At 41.6% G+C, this 21,970-nt stretch overlaps 1 protein-coding gene across 1 annotated transcript; it reads right to left on the reverse strand.

The window, feature by feature from the left end:
• Positions 1-271: 271 nt before the first annotated feature.
• Positions 272-21,790, reverse strand: CDC37 (cell division cycle 37, HSP90 cochaperone). Its single transcript, XM_063294324.1, has 8 exons — positions 21,598-21,790; positions 14,444-14,725; positions 13,240-13,348; positions 12,139-12,254; positions 8,869-8,991; positions 8,486-8,668; positions 1,705-1,776; positions 272-800 (listed from the first exon to the last, which is right to left on the reverse strand). The coding sequence occupies exons 1-8, from the start codon at positions 21,697-21,699 to the stop codon at positions 648-650; spliced, it is 1,140 nt and encodes a 379-aa protein (XP_063150394.1). The 5' UTR covers positions 21,700-21,790; the 3' UTR covers positions 272-647.
• Positions 21,791-21,970: the final 180 nt, after the last annotated feature.

Below are 21,970 nucleotides of genomic sequence, written 5' to 3' on the forward strand. Positions count from 1 at the left end.
AGCTCTCAAGATATATTCAAGAAACTGCCTTGATTGCTTGTTCGTTGCCCCACTCGACCCAGGACAGTCCACCATAGTTAGGGTTGTTCAGCTATGTTCACAAGGTTTCAAGAAGATGTGTTTTTCCAGCTCTATTTATCAAGAAAACCTGAGATGCTAAGGATGGTATCTTGTACATTACACACACTCTTCAAACAACCTGAACTGGAATGAAACCAAATGAATATTTTGAATCTGTAGGAGATACATACAATGGCCCATTGACACCGTATCAGTCTCAGCTATTTCAACCTTTTTATTTGCTCAATAGCTTTCACTCGTTGTCAAACAAAAAGATAGATATTAATAGCACATTTGTAACTAGAACACTGACTTGCATCACCACAGCAAGACAGAAGGTGGAACTGCTATGCCAAGCCACTGTGAGCCTGCCTGGACTCCCCTGAAATGTTGGCTTCCAATAGATAACAATGCTGTACAACTTGGGAACTGTGTTCATAGGGTGAGCAAGAGAGCCAGTCAAGAAGCAGCTCATACAATAATCAAGTGCCTAAATGCATAAAGCACATCATCATTGAACAGTTTGATATGAAAGAAAGGGCAGAAGTAAATGGGGCAATCTGCTTTAAAGACATGTGGCCAAGGCTTCAGGGGTTTCCTTTTTCTTCCTCAGAGCTCTCCTTCTTAACCTCCTCATAGACACCTTCCGACTTGTCACCCTTTTCCACTCCTTCTGCTGTTTGCGCATTTGGTACCCATAGGCCAGAATCAATACACCGTTGCATATGGTATTTTGCTTCCTGTAAGAAATACAAAATATACTGCATGTTAGATATCCTAACAATTGAAATGAATTCATAGGGCCTCCTTTCACTTCCAAAACTTACTGCAGAAGCTAAAGTTTAGAAAAATATTTGAAAAAACACTAAGCAGTGGTGGTTATCTTTTGAAAATAGCATGTATACCCTCAAAGAGGAAGATAATTATGAAGGCAGACAAGTGATGGCGCCAAAATTAGCAGTTTCCTGATTTCAGTAAGCACGCTGGTCCAGCTCATGACATTCAGCTATATTATGAATTAAGTACTGTTTTCCCCACATTTCTCCTCTAGCTTAGGACATTAGATATCATTCTGAGTATGCAAAGTAAGTAATCAACAAACTTACCAAACTCAGTTACTAATACAGAAATTTACCAAGGCTCAACCTTTGCAGTCATAACACTTTTGGTATCTTTGGACTATGCAAAATTTTAAATAAAAAAATTGTGCACTAATGAACAAAAAACTGGAGGCACAGTCAATACTGTATCTACCCAAGTGGAAGAATACCTGAACTGAGGATGTTCTTTGCAAAAGAAAGATTAACCAGAAAAAACCCACTGCTTCCATTACTGGCTTCTTAACAACCAAGGAATACGGCATTTAATTTGCATAGATACATACCAGAAATTGAGAGGGTTGAAGATAATTAAGGATGTTGCAGGCTCTTCAAATTTGCAAGGCACAAGGAGAGTTAAATAATAATTAATGATGACATTGTGTCTAAGTATCTCCAAGCCACTGGTCAGACAGGAGAGTGCACATAGATATGCAAGTATGTAAGAAGAGGAACCAATATTTCTTGGAAATTATCTGGAAATAAAATTCTGTAGCATGGAGGAAAACTAGAACCTAATTCTTAAACCAGTTCCAAGGATACTCACAGCAGGATCCATTTTGCTGATAGTATCCTGAAGCATCTGCACATCTTTCACATCAAAGCATTTCTGAAGTTCCTGGGAAAAGAAATATTGTAGCAATCAAAGGACAGAATCTGCATAGACAAGCATTCTTAACACTACTTCATCATTCCATTAAAAATTCAAAACGACAATTAAGTTTTCTGTGAAGCATGAGAAAAAGCAATTGTAAGGAAAGAACTTTTCCCAGTCTGGTATTTTTGCATCTAACCTAATGTTTCACAGAAGAAAAGTCCCCTCCAAAAATACAAGTCAGAGAAAGTGGTAAAGTTCAGCTAGTTAAAAATATCTCCAGATAGTAAAGCTAGAAAACACTTCTAATCAAGAACTTGGGGAGTTGCTTGGGACACATTAAATGGCATCTATAACTGAGAAGAAAAAAACCCAGCATAACCTGCTGCAATACAAGAACAGAGAGTCAGGGAAAACAGCAGTCAGGAGAACAGGATCACCTAGTCCTTTGATCCCAAGAAGTTACCACAAATTAAGACAGGCAATTTTGTTTGTGCAGTGCTAGGCCAGAAGAGCTATGGCTGAATTTCACTGTGTCTGATTATGGTACTAGCTGAGAGAGGAACATGAGCAACATAACTACTTGGGAAACCATGGGGGCACTTTGTCCAGCCTTCATAAATGTGAAATCCACCCCAGGATAAAAGAACAGTTAATGGCTAAGAAGGAACATTCCAGAAAAGGTGGCTGGAAGTCACTGTCCCACTCTTGGGAGGCCCTGAAAGAAATCACAAAAAAGATGGTGTTGACCAGAAAAAGTTCTAAGTGACAGCAGGAACTGGAGAAAGAAAAGGATTGGATTTAAAACAAACAAACAAAAACTTTGGAATTATACGGCTTACTGTTTACATAAGTCATGTTTGTTTGTTTGTTTGTTTATTTTATTAAATTTTGCCACCACCCATCTCCCCCCAAAGGGGGGACTCTGGGCGGTTTATCACAAGGATAAAAACATTAAAATACCACAATAAGTGTAAATACAAATATAATATTGAAGATAAATACAGTATAAAATCCAGATGCCAATACTAGTTGGAATATCACTCACGTGTATCTAAGAGGACATTTTAGAGCGCTAACCATCTCCAGGGGTGATTACTCCCCCTCCCGCCCCAAGCGAGGTGGCAAAACCAGGTTTTTAGTTGTTTTCGGAAGGCCACAAGAGACGGAATCTGTCTTATGACTGGGGGAAGGATGTTCCAGAGGGTGGGAGACACTGCAGAGAAGGCCCACTTCTTGGACCCCACCAGATGGAATTCTCTTACAGACGGGGTCCGTAACATGTCCCCTCTGCATGATTGGGTGGGACGGGTAGATGTAATAGGGATGAGATGGTCCCTCAGGTAGCCTGGCCCCATGCCATGAAGGGCATTAAAGGTAATAACCAACACCTTGAGTTGCACCCGGAAGCAAACCAGTACCCAATGCAGCTCGCAAAGCAATGGTGTAATGTGTGCTGACCTAGGGGCCCCAAAAATTGCTTGCGCAGCTGCATTTTGGACCAGCTGTAGCTTCCAGATACTCTTCAAGGGTAGCCCCATGTAGAGCGCGTTGCAGTAGTCTATATGGGAGATGACCAGGGCGTGAGTGACCGTGAGAAGGACCTCCCGGTCCAGGAAAGGGCATAACTGGCGCACAACACGAACTTGTGCAAAGGCCCTCCTGGCCACGACTGCCACCTGCTCTTTGAGCAGGAGTCCTGAGTCCAGGAGGACCCCCAGGTTACACACCGGGTCTGTCTGGGGCAGTGCAACCCCATCCAGAACCAAAGATGACGAAGTCCCAGATATGGAAGAGCCATTAACCCACAGCCACTCTGTCTTACCAGGGTTCAGCTGAAGCCTGTTGTTCCCCATCCAGATCCCTACAGCCCCCAGGCACCTGGAGGGGACGGTCACAGCATCACTTATTTCACCTGAGACAGAGATGTATAATTGAGTATCATCAGCATACTGATGATACCTCATCCTGTGGTGATGGATGATCGCACCCAGCGGTTTCACGTAGATGTTAAAAAGGAGCGGAGAGAGTACCAAGCCCTGCGGAACCCCATAAAGGAGGGGTCGAGGGTCAGGCCTCTGGCTCCCTATCACCACCGATTGGGACTGGCCCTGGAGGAAGGAGGTGAACCAGCGCAGGGCCATGCCGCTCACCCCCAACTCCCTGAACTGACCCAGAAGAATACCATGGTCGATGATACTGAAAGCCACTGAGAGGTCAAGAAGAGCCATGATGGATGCACTGCCTCCATCCCGCTCCTACCAGACGTCATCCATAAGTGCGACCAATGCTGTTTTTGTCCCGTATCTGGTCCTGAAACCTGATTGAAAGGGGTCTAGATAATCCGTTTCATCCAGAGCCCTCTGTAGCTGCAATGCCACCACTTTCTCAACCACTTTCCCCAAAAAGGGGAGGTGGGAGACTGGGCGAAAGTGTCCAAAACAGTAGGGTCCAGCGATGGCTTTTTGAGAAGGGGGTGCACCAGTGCCTCCTTAAAGGCCGCCGGAAACACCCCCTCTGTCAAGGATGCATTAACCATAGTTTGGATCCAACCACGTTACCTCCTGGACTGCCTTCACCAGTCAGGAGGGGCATGGGTCTAGATGACAAGTGGTGGCATTTACTGTCCGGAAGATCCTGTCCACTTCCTTGGGTCCAACAGGATCAGATTGCTCCCAGATAACAGGGTAAGTCCATTCCCTCAGCATCTCCACAGACTCTGCCTCATGCTTGGAATCCAGCTTAGAGCGGATCCGAGTGATTTTATCCTGCAGATGCTCAGAAAACTCCTCAGCATGGCCCGGAAGATAGGTCACTGGACCCCCCTTCCCCAGGAGGGATCACGTGACGTTAAACAGGGTCGCTGGGCGGCATTCCGCAGATGCAATAAGAGTGGAGAAATACTGACATTTCACCGCTCTTCCTACCACAAGGTAGGCCTCAATAGCGGCTCTAGCTTGTGTTCCATCAGACTCTGTCTTTGTCTTCCTCCAGCGGCGCTCTAGATGTCTCTTAATCCTCTTCAGAACCCTCAGTTCCTCTGTGAACCACGGGGAATGCCAGGTTCGATGGGAGAAGAGAGGCCGCACAGGCACGATCCTGTCCAAGGCCCCGGCCACCTCTATTCCAGGCCACAGCCAGGGCCTCCGTTGGACTGTGCAGCAGGTCCTCATGTATAACCCCTAGCTCCCTCTGAAACCCTGTTGTGTTCAGTCGCCAGGGGCAGACCCATCAAATGGGTCCTGCCTCCTTGGGTGGCATAAGAGAATCTCAGGGACACCAGGGTCCCCTCAGATCACATTGCCACTGCTCTGACAAGAAAACCAAGTCTAGTGTGAGGCCACTGTCTCGAGTTGGGTCCCAAATAATCTGGGACAGGCCCATGGCTGCCATGGTGGCCATGAACTCCTGAGCCGCCTCCAAGGCATGCCCCAGGGAAGGCAGATTGAAGTCCCCCAGAACAATAAGCCTGGGGAACTCCACTGCCAACCCCGAGATGGCCTCCAGCAGCTCAGGCAGGGAGGTTGCTATGCAGCAGGGAGGCTGGTACAGTAGCAACACTCCCAGCTGTTCTCGGGAACCCAACTTGAAGAACAGGGTCTCACAACCGGCCACTTATGGAGCAGTGCCCCTGAAGGCCAGTAGAGATTCCCGGATGACAACAGCCACCCCTCCTCTCCTGCCCTGGCATCTTGGCTGGTGCCACACCCAAAACCCGGCCAGGCACATCTCCAACAAAGCTGCTACTCCTTCTGGGCCCAGCCAGGTCTTGGTAATACATGCCAGGTCTGCCCCCTCCTCAGTGATCAGATCACATATGAGGGGGGCCTTGTTGTTAACTGACCTGGCATTAAGAAGCAACAGCCAGAGACCAGGGCCACCACGAGTCTGCTGTCCAGGGCCTGGGTTTGAGCGCAGAGGGCTGGAATACACCACTGGTAATAAACACCGGGGGGTGACTTCTCCAAAGATGGCCCGCCCTCCGGTTCCCACCATAGCATCCCTGCCCCATCACCACCTCAATCACCTGGCCCCACCGCCCCTCAAACTGCCAGCCAGACAGAAAATGGAACTCTACATATTACTCGAAAGGAAATGCATCAACAAAAGGAATCATAGGTAAGTTTTTTTTTAAGGTTCAGCATAACCCTATACCATGGAACAGGAGAAATATAAACTGTTTACATAATAATACTGAGGATAAATGTTCCAAATGCAAAACATCACTAGAATAATTATTTGTCAATGGCTCTTTTAGGACTGGTTTGCCAAAAAAAAAAAAAAAAAAAGGTAAATAAATTAAGATGACCTGCTTGTATTAATACAGAATTCACATTAGATTACTATGAATCATAAATTCTAATTTCAGTTTCTAAAAAGGTAAAAAAGATCTCTGAAAGTGAGTGGACAGAAACGAGATCATTTTACCTTTTTAGATAAAGATCTCATTTCTGTCCACTCACTTTCAGAATCCATTCTTTTATTTATATGTGGTTACCATTATGTCCATTGTCATTCTCAGCTCCTGTTAAGTTTTATGGACCTTTAGATTATTCCCATTGTTACCAGTAGACACTTCTGCCTTAATTTTAGCACATACCCCTGCAAAGTGAGCCAAGCAGATGATGATTTCAGTAACTTTGGGAAAGCACACAGCATTCTAATCATTTTCTCCTTCCCTCTACTCCCTTCAAAATAAGCCAGCAACAAAAATCTCTGGGTACTTTTTTCCCTCTCCCAAGCAGGTGGGAGAAAAAAAGTAACCACATATGCTGCATGAATCCCAAAATAGTCCTTCATTTCCTATCAACAGCCACAGAATAGCTAAGAATGCTTTCAAGTACACTTATTTTTTTTCCCCACCTGAATATTTTGGGGGCAATTTAGCCTTTGGACCTTACTTTTAGACAACACCTGGGATAGGAAGGGCAATAGCTCTTCCTGGGGGTGGCTGGTGACATAGAGTTCTCCCTATCGAATGGAAATTTTCCCACTTGGATTTTATATTTATTCTTTTAGTACTGTAGATGCTGATTTGGTAATTTTATGTGTTGAGGTTTTAAAGGATAATTTTATTGTAAACCGCCCAGAGTTCCCCTCTTGGGGGAAGATGGGCGGTAATAGAAATGTGAATGAATGAATGAATGAATGAATAAATAAATTATGGGCAATATGTAGAATTGGACTATTTTTGTGGGTTATGGCTGAATGTTTTAAATGATATTGTGTAAATTTTTGCACACATGCTATGTACCGCTTTTGAAGGAAAAACAATATACAATTTACGCACAATAAGGAAACAGATATATAAGAAAATTAATGACATTATGCTAATTGCATGCAATTTTCACTGATTCCCACTTCATTTCCTGTCATAAGTCAAGATGCTGTGCTAACTTTATAAAATTCTTCATACAACTATAGTATCTAAAGGATATTTTTTTCTTTTATGTTCTTAATACAGGCAGACCTCAGAGATATTGAGGGTTCAGTTCCAGACCAACACAATAAAGCAAATATCACAATAAAGCAAGTCACATGGATTTTTTGGTTTCCCAGTGCACATAAAAGTTATGTTTACACAATACTGTAGTGTGCAATAGCATTACATCTAAAAAATGGTACATACCTTAATTAAAAAATACTTTATTGCTGAAAAATGCTAATCATCATCTGGTTAGTAAGAATGAAAAAAATTGAAATATTGCAAGAATTACCAAAATGTAACACAGAGATATGAAGGGAGCAAATGCTGCTGGAAAAAATGCCACTGGTCAGTGCAAGGTTGCCACAAACCTTCTATTTGTTTAAAAACCGCAGTATCTGTGAAGAGCAAAAAAACGAGGTATGCCTGTAATGTAATGTAATGTACTGTACTGTACTGTAATTTAATTTAATTTCTATCCTGCCTTTATTATTTTTATAAATAACTTAAGGTGGCGAACATACCAAATACTCCTTCCTCCTCCTATTTTCCCCACAACAACCACCCTGTGAGATGAGTTGGGCTGAGGCAGAGCGACTGGCCCAAGGTCACCCAGATGGCCTTCATGCCTAAGGCGCAACTAGAACTCACAGTCTCCTGGTTTCTAGCCCAGAGCCTTAACTACTGGACTCTAAATTTGTCCCTAGAAATTCTGTTCCAGGTGCCCTGCCACGCTGGGGTGCAGTAAATGCTAACTGAGAACGAGCCTATTCAGTGGTAGCCCCCCTCACCACCGGTTTGGAATGTTCCTCCCAATGAGCTGAGAAGACCTCTTTATTCAGCTTCATCTACTGGCAAACGTATTTTTATTCTCCCAGATCTTTTATCATCATGTTACTGCTTTCTTTTTCTTTCTTTCTTTCTTTTTCTTTCTTTCTCTTCTCTTTTCTCTTTTCTTTCTATTTATGCTTTTACTGTATGCTGTGCATTTGTAATCACCGTTTTAGTTTAATTTTAAAATGATGAAGAGTGCTCTGCAGAAAAATTACCCAGCAAATTTGGTCTGAGATGGAACTAACTCTGCCACACAGATACATGAGTAAATGAAAATCAGTTTTGTGACTGCCACACAAACTATGGCATTTTTTTTAAATATCACAGCAGCTAAAGAAGGCAGAAGGCAAAGCAATTTGCTTTAAATGTTTTGTATTTGTTAGTTACTCCAATTAATATGCAGGTATGAACACACAGTGAAACAAAAGGATCAACTGATTTTGGTAGAGGCACCAGCTTCCTTGCATTACTCACTGATGGGAGGGATTCATATACATCCACAGGATCAAGGCCCCCTGGCCCCAGCCGTTTCTGCCGCTCTTCTTCTTCATATTCTTTCATAGCTCTTTCGATGCGTGCCTTAGCCCGGCCCTGCACTCGGACTTTGAAGGATTCCAGTTCATCGTTAAAACCTTCCATATACTGCTGGTCAGCTGTCTGAATGGAGTTTGGAAAAAGATTCAATCATTAAGACTGTCCAATATCAAACAGTAACACTTTTGGACTTCCATAATCAGAAGTCACTTGCTGTCAGCAAGGCTTTCCTATGAAAGAAAGGATGCTTAGTTTTACTCTATTCCCTCTGCATTGTTTTTGACAGTATGCTTTCTCTTTACTTACCTGGGCAAAAGACTCACCTTGATTTTAGCAAAAAATTGTCTGAAACAAGCTCTAGGGTCAACCTTCAGGCTCTTAGCCAGCTCTAGAATGAATTGCATCACTATAGTCTGATGGGCCACCTGCTCCATCAGGGCATGTTTCTGAGAAAATAATAAAGAAGTATTTCAATTTTAATGATTTAAAATAAACGTACATTTATATATTTTCCCTTCCCCAAAGGGGTTGTTCTAGGCAGCTTACAAGATATACAAGTATGTAAAAAATCATTGTGTATGGCATTCTATGGTTTTTAGAAGGGCATCCAAGCAACAAAAAACTTTACAGATTTAGGAGGTTAGAGATAAAACTTTGACTTCAGAGGAAGGAAACCAGATCTTTCTTCCTCTTCCTTGACTCTGCAAAAAATATCTGGAGCTCTCCACTCTGACATCAGAGCTGCAATTTCAGGACAGGAAAAAAGGAGTATGGAATAAGTAGATTGAGAGCATTCTGGATCTGCAGGACTAAAAATCACTCACTATGGAGTTAGCTGCTTTAAAAAATGTCCCTCTCACTGGAAGAAAAACTGTCCCCAATGCCCAAAACAGTATGAATATTAATCCTCTCCTTCTCCCTTCATGAGCCCAGGACAGTGCTGGATTCCCATAACCTCTGACACTGGAACCCTTTGAGAGAGATGATTTCCTTATCATGTTTTTAACAGCTAAAAAAAACCAGGAGTACAATGACTTAAAAACAGAGAGAGAACTGAATGAAATGCTAATCTAAAGAAATTCATTCTATTCTGCTTGCAAACACTGATGTAATTCTACTGTGGGATGTTCTACCAATGTGATGATATTACTAAAAAGACCTCTTGCATGCTGCCATCAGTTGTGACACAAAGGCAAAGCATATCCTAAGAGTGACACAATGGTTTTATTTTCCAAGACAGACAATGTTACATGGTTGAAATGGTCCATCAAATAGCCTAATCCCAAACCATTTAAGAGTTAAATGTATTAACCATCACCTTATTTATTTATTTAAATCTATTAGCCACCCAACTGCAATGGACTTTGGGTGGTGTACAAAATTAGAAACAACATAAAAACAGCTAAAAACATTAAATCAGACAGACAGGCCCAGACTAAAATGATCTAATAAACAACAAAATCAACAAAACAAAACAGGGGCCTTAGACCAAAAATAAACATCAACCCCAGGCCTGGGACCAAAGCCAGATTTTCAAAGCTTCCCAAAACCCTAGGAGAGAGGGTGCTTTCCTTATCCTGGCGAGGGGTGGGGAGATGCTGTTCCAGAGGGTGGGGGTTGCAGCAGAGAAGGCATGCTTCCTTGATCCCAGAAGATGACAACATTTAATGGAGAGCACTGGAGTGCACCCATTCTGTTGGAACATACTGGGCAGGCATAAACGATTGGAGATAAGCAGTCCCTCAGATATCCAGGCCCTATGCCATACAGGACTTTAGAGGTAATAACCAGCACCTTGAATTACATTCAGAAGCTCTCTGGCAGCCAATGCAGCTTGCATAGCAGTGTGACACACGGGTAAACCAAGAGGTGCTTGTTACTGTTCATGCTGCTGCATTTTGAACCAGCTATAGCTTCCAGATGGTCTTCAAGGGCAGCCCCACGTAGAACGCATTGCAATAATCCTTACACTGGACTTGAAAATGAACTGGTAACCAGAACAGGCAATAAAGGTGTCCCATGATTCTAGCAGTCTGCCTCAATAAAGCTTCTAGTTGCAATATTTTTGCACTGCTTTTAATTTCAAGTGATTTGAGACTTCACATAGTACTGCAGTCAGAAGATGACTCATATAATGTAAAACCACTGCTTATCATATAAACTGGCATACCAGTTGCAGCTGGGCAAAGCATTCCAGTTAATTTGTAGTTATCCAAGCATCTGGTAACAAGCCTGGGCCCAGGAGAACACCCAGATTACAAACCTTGTATTTAAAGGCATCTATATTCTTAAAAATCAGATTTGTGCCAGCTTGGCATATAAGCATATTTATACTATACCTTATGACTAAAATTGTTAGGAATGTGGGAATCTTTCAATGGCATTACTCTGCCCACAGAAAAAACATTTCAAAGAAATCAATGTTGGTGTTAACTTCACTCAGTTTTATGCTGTTGGTGAAGATATTTTAACCCCATTCAGTTTTTAAATACAGAGCTAATTCTCTCTGAAATGTTAATGGTTTTGAATTTCTTTTAATGTTCTCTTCTAATTCACTGCTCTAAGAGCTCAGGTAAAATCCATTCTTGCAATGCAACTGCAGCCTCCTGCATCATCAGCACCCAAAGTTTGCTCCAAAAGGTCCAACCTTCTGGAGCAAATTTTGACTCTACGTGGAGGAATGGAAAGGGGAAGGGAATGATCCCATCTACTATTGGAAGAGAACACTGGATTTCATTCCGTTTAGATCAAAACATTATTAAATATTTCAATAACTAAAACAAAATAGTTTCAAATCTCCCTCCTTTCAGACTCCAAATATAGGACATTAGCTGGCCCAAAATTATGATTACCAAGCTCATGACATATTGCCTTCTTGGTTATTATTTCCTCCTAATTTTTACTGCCATATTATCATGTGTTAGTTTTTGATTTCAACAAATCAATGAGGGCATCACTGAAGCAAGTATTTTCTTTTGGGCATGTAATCTGGCTGTAAGACAGCAACAAGTGACTCAGCAAGTCTCAACTGCTATACTACCAGACACAAACTGAAAACTGAAATAATTCTACTGCCAGGGGAAGTTAATCTTTTGAAGCAGGATCAATTGTTTAATGAACAAGTGCACTAGTCATTTATTAGATGGCCATAGCAGTAGTTGCAGATTCAAGAAAAAGGAATGCTGGCAGTTATCAGTATCCAATAATATTAAATGTAAGTGTGTAAATGCAGTCTGAACATAAGATGAGGAACAGATTAGATCTTAGAAGCTTGCCTTACAGTAACCAAGATTTTCAATTTTTTTCCCTCATTTATTTTGAAATAACAACAGTCATAGCAAACCACAGCAAAGCTTTGGTTTCTGTAACAGAAACCAAAGCTTTTGGTTTCTGTTACAGAAAAAGTAATTTCACAGAATTTTGTAGCCACTACACAGAAATTATTTGGTGACCAGAGAGAATCCTCTGGCACTATAAGAATTTGTTGCCCTCCGTACACTTTAGCGATCCAGATCTGTTTGCCAAATTTGGTAGACAAACCTCATCATTTTCTTCTGAAACTTCTGGACAAGCTCCATCAGCATCACACTCACCTCCTCGACTTCCAGGTCGATACACCAGATGACTAAATAATTGGCTGTCTCTTCACATACAAGATATGGGTTATCAGATAGGTACTTCTGACTATCATCCCAGTGCCGCAACATTCCTTTAGAACAGAAGAGTAGCAATGTCAAATCCAATTCTTTCCACAGCCCATAAAGAGGACAATTTTTCCAGCCAGGGCGTGTGAAAAGTGACACACACTAGTGGAGAATATGTGTAGCTTGTTGGGTTCTTGGTGTTCTTGATGGGGAAGGATGCACTTAAGGCTGTTTACTGTAGCAAGCAAAGGTCAAGAAAAAGGGCAAACAGCCTGAGGTGCATCCTCCTTATTTTCATACCTATTAACCAGCACCCAGATAAGCAGGAACCAACACCAGATAAACAGAAACAATCAAAGAAGAAACAATACAACATTTAAAGACCAATTTTTGTTATTATTTTACACTACTGTTTCATTCTATTTTTCTGTTGTTTGTAGAAGGGAATGTAAGCTGCTCACAGTCCTGCTGAGTGGATTTGAGTGGCTTGTATGTCCCATTGTAAGTAACAATGATGTTATATTTTCTCCACTTTTACACTATCTTCTGGACTGATGGAGGCAAAAGTCTCTGGCAAAGGTTTTGGAGCCCTTTCCAGTGTTATGAGCTTCAGTAACTTTTTTCCTAAGAACGATCTTGGCATGATCCACAAGCCTTGACATGTACAACCAACTCCCACAGTAGCAATCAACATGTTGTGATTGTACTTTGCTTTTAATGGTGAACGTCATCTCACTGACTGGAATATCTGACTCAGCTTACCGCCTATGATAATTTTCCAATGCAATCTGAACATATTTAGATTGCCTAATTTGCAGATATTTTTTCCCCAAAAACGTGTATTGCTTTTTTTCGACCAAGTACAGTCGGCTACATGGGTCCCAAATGCTGTTAGTTAGACAAGTTTGTAATCCAGGAAAAAAACTGACCACTGCATTTTTCTCCTACAATTCTTCTTTGCTGATATATGTAAACACTTCTATAGACCACAATCCAGAAATATTTCATGAAATCTGAAAGAGAAAATGGAAAAGCTAGTTTTGGATTTACCGAAGTGCTTGATTTGTTTCTCATATTTTTCCACAAATGTTTTGTGCTTCTTCTCTTTTTGTTCTTCAGATTCCTCATCTTGTTGTTCAGCTTTGACATTAAAGACACTCTACAATAGCAAAGGAAGCCATGTTAGTGACACAACTGCATAATTGGGAAGCATATGGCCCTCTAGATGCTGCTTAACTTCAATATCCCTCCAGCCTTACTGCCCAAGAATTAAAAATCAGCCATTAAAGTCAACAGTGTAAGACAAGCCACTGGCTCCCCATTCCTGCACACTAATGTTTCCTCACTGTTGTCAAATCCTCATGGTCTCAATATCGTTTTAACTATTTCCAAAACAACCTAAGCTGAAACGTAATGCACTAGCAAAATAATAAAGAGCTGAAGCAGCTCAAAAGTCCAGTTTTCTCAAGGTAGCCAAACCAATCCTATAAAGTATTTAGCAAATGGCTAAACTTATACCCTATTGCTACCCTGATCAAACTGTTGGCAAATAATCTGACTCAAACTATCACTGGCCACAATCCATTCTACGAATTTGTTAGATTTATACCCCACTTTTCTTTGAAAAACCTCTTAAGGCTTTTTCATCTATTCATTCCGCAATTCCTTTTTTGCTTCCATCAAATTACAACAGATTGTGTTTGCTGAAGACAAATTTACAGCCAGCAAAAATAGGCTTCTGCCCACCAATCCCACAGAATTTCAGCGAAGTTTGACGTTCTTCGAAGTCCCTCCACTTCACCTATGCTTAAAGGTGCAAAGGAAAGGCACAGATGCAGCTAATCCTGCTGGAATATAGCAAAGAAATATAGCCTTACTGCTTCCTTCCCCTCCCACCATCTCTTTTTCTTGCAACATCTCAGTAAGACACAATCCCTTACATCACCGCTGTCTCCAGACAGCCCAAGCATATCTTCTTATAAAATGGCTGCATTAATTCTCCATAAAATAACACTGTTGTTGCTTTAATCTTATATTTGCTTTTGAAATTATCCATGGATACCTTGGGTTTTAGGGAATGTGGACAGCTGGAAAGCAACCCTTATTCCACTACTGCCAAATAACCAAACACAGACAGCACATATGATCCATATACCTTGGCCTACCAGGCAGTTGCACGAAGTCCCCTCAATTGCATTTTAAGGTTCAGAAGCAAGACAGAAAAAGAACCTAACCAAAAATGAGGAAGACCCACCTTACTGAAGCCATCTTTGCTCAGAGTGTCAACGTTCCAGGGCATGTTCTTTTCCTTCTTCCTGAGTCCCTCTACCTTATCTTCCCAGCTCTTGTCTTCTTTCTTGAGCTGCTGTGCCTCAGCCTGTAGCCTCTGCAGCTCACTTTTGCTACCCTCTGCGTTAGCCAGCTCAAGTTCTCTTATCTTCTTCTGGCACTCAGCTAACTTGCGTTTGCAATCACGGGATCCTTTGTCCACTTCCTCTTTCTCCTTGTGGAACTGTTCCATCCGTTCAACTCGGGCCTGGAAAACAGGTTAATTGTTTAAATAAATCTTCCTAACGCTAAAATACTCTTTACTTTGATACTCATATTGTGACAGCTACTACCCAGATTGGTATGAAGATAAAGGATCTGGCATATTTTAATAAGGAGCATTAAAAAAAAAAGCATACTGACCCTACCGATCCCAAACTTCACTGATCCACTGTCAAAACACAAATTCCACTAATGAAAGTACCAGTCCACAAGTTCTAGCACAGGATGAAGATACACAGGAACACCATGATATAGCTATATATAGTATTTGGAAAAAAAATATTTTTCCCTGTTCGTATTTTCTTTTTGCAACTTTGCTGATGAATCTACTAGAACTTTATGTGGGTTCTAGGTAAAGGTAAAGGTTTCCCTTGACGTAAAGTCCAGTCGAATCCGACTCTAGGGGGCGGTGCTCATCTCCGTTTCTAAGCCATGGAGCCGGCGTTGTCATAGACACTTCCGGGTCATGTGGCCAGCATGACGACTCGGAACGCCGTTACCTTCCCGCCGAAGCGGTACCAATTAATCTACTCACATTTGCATGTTTTCGAACTGCTAGGTGAGCAGGAGCTGGGACGAGCAACGGGAGCTCACCCCGCCGTGCGGTTTTGAACCGCCGACCTTCCGATCGGCAGCTCAGCGGTTTAACCCGCAGCGCCACCGCGTCCCTATGTGGGTTCTACTGATACATAAACAGAAGAGTAAACCGACAACAACGAAGTCTGGCGCTGGCTTTATTTATTTTGTAAGCAAAGTCATTCAACATATGATATACCAGTATGAAAAAGTAATCACCCTCTTTGACTGAATAACTAGTCACACACCTGTGTCGTTAATAACTAAAATCAAATGTTTCCTGTAACTAGTGATCAGTCTTTCACAACACTGTATACAAATTTTGGACCATCCCGCTGAGGCGATGTATCTTCTAGCAAGACCTGCTAGCTTTAGGTCCTGTCATGAAATCTCCATGGGACTTAGTCTAGACATGTTCTTGGTCAGTCCAAAACACTGAATTTGTACTGCATCCATTCTCTTGTAGTCTTGCTTAGTACCACTTCCTTGCTGCAGGTCCAACTTCTATTTCAATGTTACCTGACAGACAACCTGATACTCTTTTGAAGAATTCTCTGATACAAAGCATAATTCATGCTTCAACAATACAAATTTTCTAGGACCTGAGGCAGATCCCTGGATTCTATTCTAGGGTTCTTTGGGACTTTCTGGACAATGTATGCTGCCCTCTTAGAGTGATTTTGATAGGACAGCCACTCTTGCTGTGATTTTAATGGGACAGCCACTATTACTGTTCCAAATCATTTCTAAATTCTGGAGCTCCATGATCTGCAATTGGAAACTTGCAGATCAGAGCCCCAGAATTTAGAAATGGTTTGCAACTTTTTCCAGACTGGCAAGCATCAATGGCTTTTAACTGAGGTCAAGATATGTACAGAATAGCGGTAGGAAAGGAATAATTATGTTTTATCTTTTGGAGGGGAGAAAGATGTTTAGGAGGTTTATATTAACTTTTTTTTCTTTATTTTAATATAAGGGGGAGGAGTAACTGTACTTAGTGATTTTTATTATGTGTTAAAGTGGAATGACTTATAGAAATGTGGTGTTTTGGTTTAATATAGAGTAAGAGATTGATTATGGAAATTTTTGTATATCCTTGCTGTTAAAAGTTAGAAGTCACCTCTTTGTGTAATTTTAAAAAAGTTTGCTCTTAAGAACTATCTGTAATCCTGCAGTGCTGTGCCTTAGTGTGATTTGAGCTTCATCTAAGTCTTACTAATAGAAAAAGAACTTCTGGTTAAACAAACAAAGAAAACAGTGTAATATGTCATGTCTCCATTGAACTTACTAACCCAACATTCACTATCTTTGTTAGAAAAAGTTATGTGAAGCCATTAACTAATCAACTCCTTTAATTGAATCAGATGTCCCAATCCATCAGATGATAATTACAGTACGTCTGAGTGAGGAACTCTTCCCCATAAAACACACACACACACAGTTTGCCACTACCTGTATTGGACTCTGTCCTCACACACAGTTTTTGGAAGTGAATAATATCCACATTAAAAGAGATATTTGCAGATGTAAGAAGAATGGGTGTGAAAGCTCATGAAACTGGAAAGAAATAAAAAATCATTGGCAAAGATTTTGGCCTCCATCAATCCATGAAGATAGTGTACAAGTGGAGAAAATGCAACATCATTATTACTCTCCCCAGGAATGATCGTCCAAGTGTCACTTCAACAACAAGCTGTACAATATTCCAGGAGGTTGAAAAGAACCTGAGTACAGTAATAGCAAAGAATCTGCTAGCCACTCTTGCATTGTCTAATATCAGTGTTCATGCATCTATCATAAGGGAAACACTGAACAAGAATGGAATGTATGGGAGGATACTAAGGATGAAAATCACTATCCTCCAGAACGCACACTGCTGCCCACCTGAGGTTTGCCAAAGGCCAGTGGATGATCTAACAGCTATTGGAACAAAGTTCTGTAGACAGCTGAGATGAAAGTAGAACTTTCTGGCATAGATAAGACATGTTATGATTGCAGAAAATGAAACACTGCACCACAACAAAAGAATCTCATCGCAACTGTGAAGCATGGCAGTTGGAGTATAGAGTACGTAGCCCCAAGATCCAGGACACTCAAAATCACTGACAGAATAATGAATTCTGGATTGTAGGAAATTCTACAGCAGTATATGAGAGAATTCATCATGCTGAAGCTTAAATGAATTTGGGTCATGCAATACAATGATCCTAAAAACACTACTAAATCTACAACAAGACAGCTTAAGCAGAAGAAATTTCACATTTCGGAATGGCCTACACCAAGCCCTGAGCTTAATCCATTAAAAATGTTGCGATATGGCTTGAAGTAAGCAGTTTGTGCAAAACAGCTCTGAAATATCAGTGAAATGAAGCAGTTCTGTAAAGAGGAATGGCCCAAAATCTCCAAGCTGATGTGTTGGATTGATCATCAGGCAGAGGAAATATTTGGCTGAGGTCACTGCTGCTAAAGGAGGTAATACTAGTTACTAAATCTAAAGTTTCACATACTTTTTCCAACAAAGGCACTGAAAGTTGGCTCAATATATTCAGATAAGACATGATTCAACATACCCGCATAGTTTGTATTTGTTTGTTTAACACAACCTATTTATCTATTAATAGGACTCAGATCAAGCTCAGATCACATTGTAGATCACAGTAATGCAAGATTACAGTTACTTCTAAATGATCTGTTACCACTGTATATCTGCAAGGTAAGAGGACTATTATTCCCAAGTACAGGAGAAAAAAATGTTACAACTGAATTAGTTAAATTACATTCAAGAACAGCAGGAGGCAATCATTCTAGATGAGGGATATCAAGCACTTGCTATGTGAAAAGCAACTTCTTTTTATCATAACATAACCTGTGATTTAACCTTCCAGAATCACTGGCTTTTACACTGATTTCATGCTTGCAAGATTTTTAATATGCCCTCATACCACTTAGGCTAAGCCACAGCCTACATACAAGGTCAGAATAGATTATATCTCTTCTTAGCTCATGGACTATGAATAGTTTATGCTTAGGATATAAGCATTTTAGAGATCATGTTGCTTTGCAAACTTTATTCTTGCTCTTTTAATTTCTTCATCTTACCTAGCAAACGTATGAATCTCCTGTTGTATAGAGAGAGTTGTTGCTTACTGTCTTCTAAAGTCACTGAAACGACAACAGAGTCTAAGATATTGAGAATTCTAAGGAGTTACAGGGAAGGGGAGGTTGGCTATATGTAGCCCTTGTATTTGGCTGCACAGTACGCTTTTGCGTGAAAACATGCCACTTGCTGAACACTGACCTTCATTTCTAGGTACTATATGGTTCCACACATCCCTCTCATATGGAAAAATAGGAGTCCTATTCAACATGTTCAGAAGAGACAGAAAGAGGTAACTCTAACAGGCCTGGTGCATATATCTGCAAGTAAAGTCAGCCGGCATGATTTTCAGTTCTTTATCTGGTGGAAAACCAGGATGTAGTTCAGAAAAGAAAGGAGCAAGCAGTTTCAGGAGGAAGGTTCTTATTATGTAAATACTTGTGAGATATTTCTGAAAATGGAAAATATATACATATGTATCACATGCTTTTAAAAGGCTTCCATATTTCTGATGGAATATTAAACATTAATTCTTTACAATTTATGCAAACCAGTGAGTGGCATGCTTTATTCAACTAGGGCAATAGGTGATACAGTCTATAGCACCAACTACACAACACACATAGCTAGTCACAGAGTGTATGGTGCCATTTTCCTCACCCCCAAAAAGCACTCTTTCACTGAGGTGTCAGGCTTCCAATATCATTCAAATGTGAAATAAGCCAACATTTTTTATCTGTTTAACTTGCATCCCTTGATGTAAGTGAACAAGTTCAAACTTGTAACAAACTCTGAAAAACATGATTTGGGTTGAAGCAATCCAAGACAGTAGCTATTTTCAATTAAAAAAACACTATAAGCTAGAATCTCAGTTAAAAAGTAGTATGTAAGAAGGAACTTCTTTTTCTCTTTGGTAAATTTTAATTACATTATTCTGTTAACCAAATTAATGCATTTTTTCATCCTAGTTAGTTTGACTCAAGTTTTAAAAGGAACAGTTCCAACCAAGTGTTCCTAGCAATGTGTAAATATCCAAATGCCAATATCCAAAATTATATGGAATAATTTAGCATGGATAGTAACTGTGCAAATTTCTACCTGAAAATTATTAATTTATTTTTATTTGATTTTGGTGCTGCCAAATTCAATATCTATTTAAATTATACAGCTCTACTTCCATGCCTAGTGTTAAACTTGAGAATTTGGAAATTCTTATTTAAACTCTGGAAAGAGAGAAGAATGCAGACAATAGCTATCCCAAAAGCCTGCTTGCTTGGATCCCAGTATCAGGAGGGCAAACACCATCCCCGAGACCTGCTTCAGCAATACTCCCCACTCCCTACAGGCCCACTGTTGTCAACTGCCCTATGGGAAAAATACTATAAATTATTATTGTTGCTTTTATAACACAATTTATTCTATTATTATCCCGATGTTGACTTTTAGTTACCTGAGAATTTGGATGGTGGAAATGTGGATATAAATAATTGTAACAAATAATTGTATTGCAGACAGTCCTCACTTATTGACCACTCCTTCTGTGACCATTCAAAATTATGACGGCACTGAAAAAGGAGACTTACAACTAGTCCTCAAAGCTGTGGCTGTCACAGCAACCCCATGGTCACATGATCACGATTTGGGCACTTGGCAACCGTTGTGCATTTGTGAGTTACAGCATCCTGCAGCCATGTGATCATCATTTGCAACCTTCAAAGCTAGCTTCTGACAAGCAAAGTCAATGGAGAAGCCAGCTGGAAGTTGCAAGTCACAGTCATGGGACGTTGCACTTAATGATCAGTGGCGACCAGCCCAAACTGATGAATTGATGCTGAAAGTCAGGCATGGTCACGAGACTTTATGATTGTGTTGCTTAGTGATGGAGTTGCCGGTCCCAATTGCAGTAGGTAAGTGAGAGCTACCCATAATAGCATTTCAGGCAGTAAAAGCCATTGAAGAGCCAGCCTTTTTAAAGCTCCTATCCAGTATTCTATCAATGGCTGTGTGTGCATGATACACTGAACCACAGACAAGCCAGTATATTTTAATTTAATATGTTGTGCTAAGTTCTGTGTAATTAATGATTTGCTGGGTCATGGGAATCCAGAAAACTGGATTGAGTATACTATAGTTGTTAACTCTCTTGTATGAATACTGCTAAAAACAATCCTGGGCAGAACAACCGCCCCTAAATAATGGCAACAATTACCTTGGTAGGCATATCCCTGACACACAAGATACTGGCTGGGTTTGCTCCACACACAGACTCACAATTTAGCCAACCACATTTTAGCCTAGCAAATTATTCGAACTCAGCTCATGTGACTAGTTTATGATTTAGTATGCTGAACCAATCCAGAAAATTGGACTAAATGAGTAATAAATGCTTTGTAGCATTTATTGACCTTAAAAGTGCATTTGACTTGATTCCTAGAGTAAACTATGGTCAAATTAACCATAGCAAGTGGGCAACTTAAGTATGACTGTCTCCAGTGCTTTATACACTAGGAATGATAGTTAGCTATTGCAGGGACTAATAACGGTTATATGGTACAACAGATGCCCAAGGATTGGTGACAATCCTTTTTCCTACAGAACTTAAAATCTAAAATTTGACAAAAATTTTAGGGAAAGCAGGAGATTAAAAGAGAAATATGTATTTGGTGCAGTCACATGCACTCGGTTCTTGAGCCTTTCTGAAATGAAAGTTAAAGGCTATAAAAATTAGACAGACAGAGGAGGCAAGCTTGGGCCAAGGAAAGGCGAGCGCTGAAGGGAAACTGGAGAAATCCCTTCGCAGGAGCTGCTCCGAAAAGAAGCTCCCTCACTCCAGCCACAGCGAGGCAGGGGCGGCGCCTCTGGAAGAAACGGAAGGCCTGTTCGCAGTGAGCTGCTTGGCTGGCCAGCCAAGGAACAGCTTTCACCGGCGAAGGCTCGTGGAGCAGCACTCGGCTTCATCGTGGCTCCCGGCCCGCCCTCCCACCACGCGTTTGGGCCGTACACCGAGCAATAGGAGACCGAGAGGAACTTACAGCACGTCGTCTGTGAGGAGGCGGCCGCCGCAGACATTTCCCACGACCCAACCCTTCAGAAGACCCTCCAGCCACCCAGGAGCTCTACGGATCTCTCCAATTTTCTTTCCTCCCCCCCCCTCCGGCAAGGAGCTCGGGGCCTCCGTCCCTTACTTGGTGCCGCCATCGGAAGAGGCTGGGGGTGTCGATATTGGGGTGAGTCTCGTCCTCATCGTCGGACACCTCGATATGATCCCAGATACTGTAATCCACCATGGCGCTGCTGCTGCCGCTCCCAGGACTTTCGGGGGGTACAGCCTCCTTCGCCTCTCCCGCTCGGAGTTCCGCTTCCTCTCTGCGTCACTACCGGAATCACCGGCCTCCGCGAGTGCGGCAGGCGCGTGGTTTCTCTCTCCCGCGAAATGGCATGGGCGCGCGAACAGGGGGCGGTGCCGGCCGCCTCTCGTTTGCATTTCCTCGAATCTCCCGCCCCAGCCCAGTGGAGTGAAAGCGGCCGAAGCGCGAGGCTTCTGTTTAAAGGAAACCG

The sequence above is a fragment of the Candoia aspera genome, chromosome 2 (genome assembly GCF_035149785.1).
Source record: "Candoia aspera isolate rCanAsp1 chromosome 2, rCanAsp1.hap2, whole genome shotgun sequence".
NCBI lineage: Eukaryota > Metazoa > Chordata > Lepidosauria > Squamata > Boidae > Candoia > Candoia aspera.

Coding starts and splice junctions, on each gene's coding strand:
- CDC37 (XM_063294324.1), bottom strand. CDS start 21,699: ATGGTGGATTACAGTATCTGGGATCATATCGAGGTGTCCGACGATGAG. Junction 14,726..21,597: donor TCTTCCGATGGCGGCACCAA/GTAAGGGACGGA, acceptor CCTGTTTTCCAG/GCCCGAGTTGAACGGATGGA. Junction 801..1,704: donor TCAGCAAAATGGATCCTGCT/GTGAGTATCCTT, acceptor TATTTCTTACAG/GAAGCAAAATACCATATGCA.